This window comes from Anneissia japonica, unplaced genomic scaffold (genome assembly GCF_011630105.1).
Source record: "Anneissia japonica isolate Jap-2015-1 unplaced genomic scaffold, ASM1163010v1 scaffold1537_len634075_cov158, whole genome shotgun sequence".
Lineage (NCBI taxonomy): Eukaryota > Metazoa > Echinodermata > Crinoidea > Comatulida > Comatulidae > Anneissia > Anneissia japonica.
In genome coordinates this window covers 259,381-269,834 of record NW_022723531.1, presented here as the reverse complement: position 1 = coordinate 269,834, position 10,454 = coordinate 259,381, and the positions used below count along the sequence as shown (strand labels likewise).

The window sequence follows — 10,454 nt, the reverse complement described above, 5'->3', positions numbered from 1 at the left end:
GTACAGTTGATAATGGATTCCTAAGGAATTTATGCATATAAGCTGCTGTTTGCCTTTGCTACACAAATGACAAATTATTATCATCATTATATGATGCAAGTACAAAAATTCAATTACAAAATAGAATTTTTTTTTTAAATCTTTCATTTGCTGTTAATTAAATGCTTTTAGAAAATTTGGTGAATTTTGTAATAATGACATTACTAAAGACAGCAGCAGTAACAACAACAGCAGAAACTAAAAAATAGATTTTTATTAAGTTTTGAGAGGGCGTTTATTCGAGGGAGGCATTTATTTTTGTTAGTGTAAATGTATATAGCTAATGAACTGCGCTAGATACACATCCGTTGATATTAGATTCATCAGTGCATGCATCTAGCTGCTTTTCTGCTACAGATATAGGCTGAATGACAATATTATCATTATATGATGCAAGCCCAAATATTCAATTACAAATTGATTTTTAAAAAATCTTACATCTGCTGTTAAATGCTTTTAGAAAAATTGTTGAATTTTATAATAATGACATTGCAAAAAACAGCTGCAACAATAACAATAATGATAATAGTTACATTATAAAAGGACAGAATAAATAAAATTCTAATAATTTTCATTCCAATAAACAGGGTTTATAATGAGATGTACAGTATATCTTACCAATATGCACTCTATTTGAGACTGAAATCTTTAATTCATTCAACATTTGAAAGAGAAACACAATTTACAATTCTTAAATATTAAAATAAAAATCGATAATATTCTGATGGTAAAAAATCTTTGTGACAAAAATAGCATTTTTAATTCACAAGTCTTCATGGCTTGATCTCAAAAAGCAAATCATTCCAATAATAACAATCATGATAAAATATTGTATGAAAACGTACCTTGGTATCCCAAATACCAGTGGTTAAATTTCTGTTTATTTGTCCACGCCTGTTGCGCAATTGCACTAATCAATGCTAAAGTCAGTAGGCCGAAAAATAAGTAAAAAATCTGCGAGTTTGTAGTCTTATCAACCATCGACTGCTTTAAGGGTGCTGAACGGGAGTTCATTAGCAACTTGCTTTCATGACCTGTGTAAATCACGACGCCATGGATCCAGTGAGTGTTCTTTAAGGTTGCACCACGTAATAGCAGTTGGTTCGGTCCAAGAGGAATCTTGCTGTTAGATAAAAAGTGGAACATGCATACATTTAAAAAAACATTAATACATATAGGGTACGTATGTATATTGGGTAGGGTATGTGCAGTAACTCCTGTGTTGTACAACAAATAGCAATACACAAAGGATTGATCTCATGAATATTAATGAGTTTAAAATCTAATAAACAAATAAATGTTTTTACCTTCAGGAACTAAACATAATACTGTATAGTATTATATTTCTGCATTTCTCTGTTGTTTTTGAAACAATTTTTCGTCTAAAATAATTATTTCAAAAATATTAGGAATAAATGGATATGCATATGGAAACTCGGGAACCCTCCTTTAGTTCTTAAGCAATCTTGACTCCTCTCAAGAATGAAGAAAAACATAATACAAAATAATTAAAATACCATACATCAGATTACTTACGTTGTTGCCTCTTCCTTTATTTTAACGTTTCCTACAAACTCATATATATGCCTGTTTGGTAGCTGACACTCGATTGACCCACTGAGGTTATAGAGTTCTTGGCAGTTTGTCATGTGAGCAGTCTGCGGCAACCCTTGACGGATCTTCAAGTTGGTTTCGCCGTCTAAATTCGCGGTCTCGATGTAACACATCGCCTGCGGTTCACTGACAAGAGATCAATTAGTGCTGTCAGTGAATGTACTGTTCTTTGATCCACCTCCAGCAAATCAGCACCACATCATATTATTACACCTGCCAACTCTCACACATAATGCACGAGTCTCACGCATAATGCGCGAGTCTCACAAATAATGCGCGAGTCTCACACATGTGCATCCACTATTCACGTCTCAAGCCTACATTGTATTACCTCACGCATCCTACACATTTTATAAAAGGTAAAATGATATACACTACAATTCATAAAAATGAAGGGGATTCTTCATTAAAATGTGAATACAGACCATATAAATGGCTTTTTCCACCACTAAAATTAAAAAAATAAAATAACATAGAGGGTGCTCTATTTTTATGATTTTTACAGATGGCACTATATACAAACCAAACAAATACAAAATAATAAATACAAACAAATAATAAATAATATAAATACAAATACAAATACAAAATATAATAACAATACAAATTTGGCAGGTATATTATAATCAGTATCACCACACTACCATTATTATCATTATATAAAAAAAATCATTATGATGACTATCACCACACAATTATTATTATCATCATCATCACCACCCACTAATATCATCATGTTATCAGCATCATTAGCCATTATTATCATAATCATCCATTATTATCATCAGCATCACCTATTAGCATCATCAGCACTCCATTATTACCATTATCATAACCATTATCATCATCGGTATCAACCATTACTATCATTATCCTTGCTACAACCATAGAGAAAATCCAAATTAACAACTGGCCAATCAGAACACAGAACAGGGATTCACGCTGTCCTACAAGCACATGCATTGTCCCATAAACATGTGTTCACGTATGTTGACACTTATTGCTTTGTGGGGCTTTAGCAACAATATCGAAGTGAACGTGGCTAATACCAGAAAGGTCCTATAAAATATCATCATCATCATCATCACCATCATCACCATCATCATCCCAATCAACATTGTCACTATTTATCAACATTTTTGTTATTCTGATCATCATCTTTGGTAAAACTGCTATATATCCTTCTTCTTATAACACTTTGACCGCCAGGGGTTTGAGTAAATAGTAAGCCACCGCCGGAATTTTTATCAAATTTTAACACTTTTTCGAAGCTCATTTAGAGTGCGTATGTGATCAGATTGACATGTAGTGAATACTACAAGAACTACAAACATTTTAGCTTTACAATACTACCAAACACTTTATTCTAATCACAATCTGTGACCCGTAACAGTACAATGAAAATGACTCACTTTTGAAGATTTACACAATTTTGCACAACGAACCTGAGATAATCGGAATTTCATGAAAGTAAATCCAGGGAACTGTTCCCTGGTAAATCAATACCGCTCTATGCTAATGTAAACAAACTAATAGTGAAATACTGATGGTCCAGACTGAATACAGTGTTCAAAATTGTTAGTACATGTCGATAATTACAACATCTATCGGATTCCGTCAAAAAACCTGAAAACACAGAGATCTCCGCGTTTGGCAGTCAAGCGGTGCGTTACCAAATACTGAGATCTCTGTGTTTGGTGGGCAGAGTGTATGTTATCAACATAAGTTATTACCACCGAAGATGGTAAAGTACAGTACCTGGACGCAAGAAGGATGAGGTCAGCTGGAAACACTTCATCCCTCTCAACCTTGACAATGTCACCGACACACACCTAAATAAAAATAAAGAAATAACAATTAAGATCACAAAATATTAAGCAACTGTTGTTTGCATACTTAGTTAGGTAAGATAAAATAAAGAATTGGGAAGGCAACTTCAACCAAATATCCTAATTATCATATCACTTTCTGGATTTTTTTAAACAAAATATCTGCAAGTCAGAAAAAAACTGAATGTTTTTCAATTTGCCTCATTGGAAATTCCTAGTATATTTGATACTTTTACTGTATAAAGAAGCAATTCAATATTAAAATTGAATTTTGTATTTCTTCAAATTTTAGCAGTGTTTAAATATCCAAGAATTATATGACATAATACAATATAATAATAATATACCGTAATTACAGAAATTTATACAACGCTCTTGCCAAGGAAATAAAAGTATATAAAAAAAGATAACAATTGGCAATCAAAAATGACACCAGATGAAATAGACATCAGACAAAAACAGAAGATTTTGTGTGGCAGTGAGATCATACTGAGGGAACAATGTTAAGTTATATAATTAACATTAGATCTACCTATGGAACAATATAAATATTCATTAGCAAGAATGGTCCACCCAGACAAAGCTGATTATTTAGGACAACTCAATAACAATGCAATATGAAATTAACATAAAGCTCTCTCCATGCTAATTAAATTTTATATGATAAATATGTGTGATGTGCCCATATATATGGGCATGATGTCTATTACATCCATATATGTGTATATTAAAGGTATTTGCCACAAAGAATGTGATAGTTAGTGTGTACAGATCTTTATTTAACAAAACCTTATTAGAAAAAAAAAGCAAATTTTTCTAAATAAGAAATTAAAATAGAATATTATTATTTAGGCCTAAACCCTGTGAAGACAAATTTTCTTTGACAAAAAATGGTTGTATGCCCATATATAGTCATGATGTGCTTATATATGGTCATGATGTGATGTCATCATGACCATATTTAGGCATGTCACATGTTTTGGGTTGTTTGGACAGGGTTTAAGGAAGTAATTAGTAAACACACTCACATCCTGCCATGCCCGCTTCATCCATTTCTGACCTCTGTAAACTGAAAAGGTCAAAAAGAAAAATTATTTCAATAATTAATAATAATATATCACATCGGTAATAAATTATAAATTACAAGAAGTGGCATCATGAAATGTAACTAGGGAAATAGAGATAATATATTAGCATTATACTAAACTTACAACATGGAATATTGACTAAATCAGATTTAGTGGTTATAATTCTGTTCAAATTATTTTCAGGATTGATCTACTGTAACAAGCCAAATATAACATTTGAGTTACAATAGTATTAATGACAGCGATAATCATCAATATTAATACTTAGAAGAATATTACGAAAATAACTACCAATAAAAAAGTTATAATTAACTACAAGAGCATAATATTAATAATATAATAACTATATGATTATATATATATAGTTATATATAATGCTTTTCCAAAATGATCAAGGTACTTCGCAATGACTAAAACCACCTAATACTGTATCTTATCTTTTAACTTACAATTTAACAGAATCATTTTTACAATACTCTAGGTAAGGTGAGACTCTTTTCATACCTTGTTTTGCAAAATTATTTTTTTTAAAGATCGTCAGACAAGGGCAGAAAAAAATAAAAAATAAAATTATATTCCTTATTTAGCAAATAGCTCTGCCAAAAACATTCAGAGGAAAAAATAGAAATACAATTTTATTGGTGATCCCCCTTTTGGGAGGTAAAAAAAAGAAAAAAAAAAGAAAAAAAGAGAGAAAAAGAAAAAAATGATAGCCCAGAATGCCTCAAATGTTATGTTTGGGCGTCTAGAACACAAAAATTTTGCGGGGGCATGCCCCGGACCCCCTACGACAGTGTTGTCTCAATCGGCCCAACTGTATAAAAATGAACCAAAAGTAAACGAATGGTATTTGGTAAGTCCATATCTTAATGGAACAGTGCTACAGTATTGAAAATAAAAAGAACCCAAATTATTTATAGTAAATTCCAAATATAGTATTAACCGTACAGTACTTGTATTTAAAATCTCTGTTTTACAATAAGTTTAAAAGCTTTTTTTTTTTTATATCATATGCTATATTAATGTATCTTTATACCACTATAGATCTAAAAAAAATCCTTCAATGTGGACTTTATATGAGGTGTGAGATTTGATATTTATGAACAAGGCTTAAATTATGAGGTGCAATATTATTTTAACATAAACCATATTGGACAGAGTCTAGTTACTGACTATGACTCAAGCGTGCATTTATCACTGAAATCAATAGCTTCGGCTAATGTTAATGGAAGCGTAAATTATACTCTAGACCGCCATATATGGGCATGCTGTGAATACATTAAAACTACTATGCCATTGAATTAAAGACTTTGCTTGCATGTTCTGCGCCAGAACATGTATGCATAGCCCTCGGCAAATTTCACATAGTCTCGCAACGTGTCATGCTTGTATTGTTTGAGACCTGATCTAGTAGAAGCTAATTATGAGATGAGAAAAATCATCTCATAAATGTTCATTAGGCTCTGTCCAGACTATCAAATTTTATTTGACAAAAACATGTGACATGCCTAAATATGGTAATGATGACATCACATCATGACCATATATAGGCACACAGTTACTATAAATGGGCATACAGCAGTTATTTTGTCAAAGAAATGTTGAAAGTGCTGACAAGGCTTAACATACAAGTCCAATGTTGGCTAGGTAGGCATAAATTTGTTTTGATCATGCGAAAGCTTTTAGATGTCGTCGTTAGTACTACATAAGCTCAAACGAGTTCCATGGTGGTGGGCCTTGCAATGATTTTGACTTTAATTTAGATAATGATGATTTTGATGAAGCAAAATCATGTATATGAATTTTTTTAGAAAAATACATTTTTTTTTACCAAGAAGCACAAAATATGTGTTTAAAATTGTGCCTTATCATAGATTTTTACCAAAACTACAACCCACAATTTTATAATATATATATATATATATTATCAATAACTATTTCGTGATTGAGACACAAAAAAATATAAGTTGGCAACTAGTAACACTATTTAAAAATATATTGTTGCTTTATAATATTGTACTGTATTTTAAAATAAAATATAATAAATATCTAAAGCCAGTACATAAACAATTTTATGGTTTCAACATCAATAAACCAAAATAGTTAATCCTAAATGCCCCTGTCAATTTTTGTAAACAAAACATTTTGGTAAGTTTACATTAACAATGAGTCATAAAAAATTTAAATTAAGGTACATAGAAATTACTGGATCAAAAAAGCAAGCAGTGAATATTATAATTTTTTTTAAATTAATACGTCATCAGTCACCGATTTGAGTGCAAATAAGCTCAACAAAATTTCAATAAATGGAAGCGTTCTTGTGAAGCATGAAATCTTGTAGAAACCCGGTAGTGTTCGATTACAGTGTATACTGTAGCAAGCAAAGGGAAATTAACGAAAACATGTTATCTTAAACTCTGTAAACATTCTGATGTGCAATATTATGAATCAGGTGATATATCAATCAACTGTAAAGTTGTAAACAAGTACAATATACTGAGAAAAACGCATCCTGATAATAAAGGGAAAATCCGAGCGTATTTATTTATTTACATGGTGAACATAAGCCTTTGAAACAGCAGCACACATGAGTGGTGCACTTAACTTCTATTGAGTACTTGTATGATTTTGTTCAAATAAAGCTTTGTAAACAGATGATAAAGGCAATCATTCATTTACGATGTCCGGGGTAGGAGATTGTAAAGGCATCAATGGAGCACTGACCTACTGATAGTGTAGTTTCTTTGATATTATTTATTCTGGGCTTATGCACAAGAAACTATGGTGTAACAAAGGGTCATCAAAATGCTAAGGCAAGATTTTTTTTTATACCTTGTATCGCAAACTTTATTTTTTAAAGATCATCAGAGAAGGACGGAAAAAAACAAATTTTGTTCTGCCAAAAATATCCAGACGAAGGAAAATAAAAATGTTATTGGTGAATGTAAACACATACAGTAGTAATGGGATGGTTACATGCTTTAAATTTATATAATTAGGAATAGAAATAAGCAATACTTATTTTTGGTGATTTTAAGGCAGCGGCAGCCGTAATTAATATAAATAAAAAGTTTCATTTTTTTCTAAAATTTCCATTTTTTGTGGTGGCGGGTGTGTTAATTAGGCAAAAATCAAATTTTATTTTAATTCGAAATCATCATTTTTGGTGGGCAGCGGGTTCGCTAAACTGTATAAATACAGTATAAATATATTACATTATAAAGTATTATTATATAATATTATTACAGTTATTATTTTCATCTATTGTATTGTAAGGCGAGTCTAGTGGCCAAGCGGTAAGACAGGGCTGCCGCTAGCTACAGTCTTAACATCGGCGCTGGTTCCAGCCGCTCCTCGCTTATGGTTCGGTTGGTAGAACCAAGTCTTCTCGAATAAGGACTTAAAATGGAGGTCCAGTGTATACATCTGGCTCGTGTGCACTTTAAAGAACCCATTGCCTCTTTTGGAGGAGTAGGGAGTTACCCCGATGTTCATTTCAGCCCCTGTCGTTGTGGAATGATGTGAACATGTATCTACCTAGAAGCGCCTCTTTACGGCTGCTAGATAGTCACGGACCACGCCCATTTGCAATTCAGCACAATGACACTGCAAGTTATGGGTTATTCTCCTACCTTTACCCTTTACCTTTACCCTATTGTATATATTATATCTATTAAAAGGGAACTAGGTTACAGTGGGCGGAGGTGGGCTGGGCCACAGAGCCTTGAAGATTTGACCTAGTCTATTGCTAATTTCATGGCCCTCCACCCACCCTTAGTAACCCACATTTACCAATGTTATCACTCGCCCAGCCTCAAAACATCTATTATCCACCCTTAGTTTTCTACAGCTACAACCCTGTCTTACTGTAATAGTCTAATACAAGTAAAAATAAATAAAATACAATAATAAATCTGGATATCATAATAGGATAAAAATCTGAAATCATTAATTCAGAAAAAAAAAATGTATCAGATATGCTTGGAATTTCTGCTGAACTTGAATTGAACAAGACTGTATGCAAGGCCTATATGCTTACACATAATATGCCAACATACTGTAAATCACGTATGCCCAGGCTTGTACTACAAGGTTGTTTGATAATACTGAGAAAGCGAAAGTGAGAAATCATTCCAAGCCAAGTCATAGTTTCTATATTTCTATATTTATAGCAGTACTAAACCATACATACAGTTTTTAAATGAGGCATGTTGTGGCAAAATGGCTAAGTTGTAGCAAAAATTAAAATTCAAGTTATTGGTATTTTCCTGAGTATGTGATCTTTAAAATAAGGGGTCATTCATTCAAATTGGACATTTCAAACCTAAGTTATTGGAAAGTGAAAGTACAGTACTCTCAGAGTCAAGATAAACATGATTTTGAGTTAATGCCTTTCAAAGTTATTTGTGCATACATTGTTAATGGAATGAACTATCAAAATAGCATTAAATAAACCATTTGTTGACCACTTCAAGAACTAATACTTTGGGACATGATTATTAAGACATTAAACTGTTGATCTATAGTGAAAAACAAAGTTAGATTTTTTGGCAATTTTTTGAGCTCCCTTACTTAATACTGGCCTGTGCGACAATTCTTAACGATTTCACCACAACATGCCTCAAATGGTCAAAATGTCACAAATACGTTGATGTAAATTCCTTTATCTAATGTTAAACTGCACTTAAATTCTTATTAAAAACAGCAAATCTTACTACACCTATAGAAATTATATTCTAACACAAATTATGATGAGAAGAGTAAAACCGCTACATTCTAGTCAAGATCGCTAAACTATCTGACAAAGGGTCTGATCTGACACCTCAAAATATAAGATGAAGCCCTAGCGGACATTCTGGCATTATAATAATTTTTATTATTTATTAATATATATTTAAAAAAAATTAAATTTAGATATTTGAGTTCTTACCTTGTACTTTCCTGTTGTTAACTTCCACATCAGCATTGTGTCTTTTCTGAAAGCAAAGAGAACATTTTTAATAAATTTGTTAACATTTCCAAGAATATATTATTTCTACATCAGTGGCTATTGGAGTAAATAATAGAGGTTGTTCAGGTAGTTAAAACTAAACCCATAAAAGCGATTTCAATATGTTCCGTAAACATAAGCTTTAGATAGTAGTCCATAATGATTTATATAACACATCAGGTAAAGGTACTGCAAGGTACAGTAGACCTGCATTCATTACTGAATGTAGGGGAATGAGCTGTTAGCCCATAGAAGCCTTAGCATTGTGTGTTAGGGCTGTCTCTTATACACATCTAGATGTGTATAAGAGACAGGTGTATACATCTGGCTCGTGTGCACTTTAAAGAACCCATTGCATCTTTCGGAAGTGTAGGGGGTTACCCCAATGTTATGGGTAATTTCAGACCCTGTCGTTGTGGAATAATGTGAACATGTAGCTACCATGTAGCGCCTCTTTGCAGCTGCTAGGTAGTCACGGACCACACCCATACGCAATTCAGCCCAATGACGTTGCAAGTTATGGGTTATTCTCCTACCTTTACTTTTTTTTTTACCTTTCCCCCACTACAACAACTCATCCATTTATATCATTAACAAGTCTGAATCAAGTTTTTCCCAAGGTTATAGTCATATTATCTATTTTTGAAATAAGCATTAAATAATTGTGTTAGTGAAAAGATTTATCTGGATCTCTATATTGTATTTGTTAAGATTCTTTTTGATGATCCAAAAATATTTGAGATAATTGTAAAAATACTGTTAGTTTTTACAATATCATGTCCTATTGTAACTCATCAACGAAACTAAGACTTCAATGTCAGATCCTTGACATAAAGTAGGAGGACGGAGCAAGACCAATCACATCACTTCTCTACCTGTCTCTCATACACATCT

General features: G+C 32.3%; 1 protein-coding gene across 1 annotated transcript in view; it reads right to left on the bottom strand.

The window, feature by feature from the left end:
* Window positions 1–10,454, bottom strand: part of LOC117112248 (phospholipid-transporting ATPase IB-like) — a 55,494-nt gene that overhangs the window by 27,405 nt on the left and 17,635 nt on the right. Inside the window, exons 8-11 of the mRNA XM_033255319.1 lie at window positions 4,511–4,551; window positions 3,412–3,485; window positions 1,576–1,779; window positions 885–1,162 (exon numbers count right to left, since the gene is read on the bottom strand). Coding sequence (XP_033111210.1) covers window positions 885–1,162; window positions 1,576–1,779; window positions 3,412–3,485; window positions 4,511–4,551 — 597 coding nt within the window. The remainder of the gene's footprint in view (window positions 1–884; window positions 1,163–1,575; window positions 1,780–3,411; window positions 3,486–4,510; window positions 4,552–10,454) is intronic.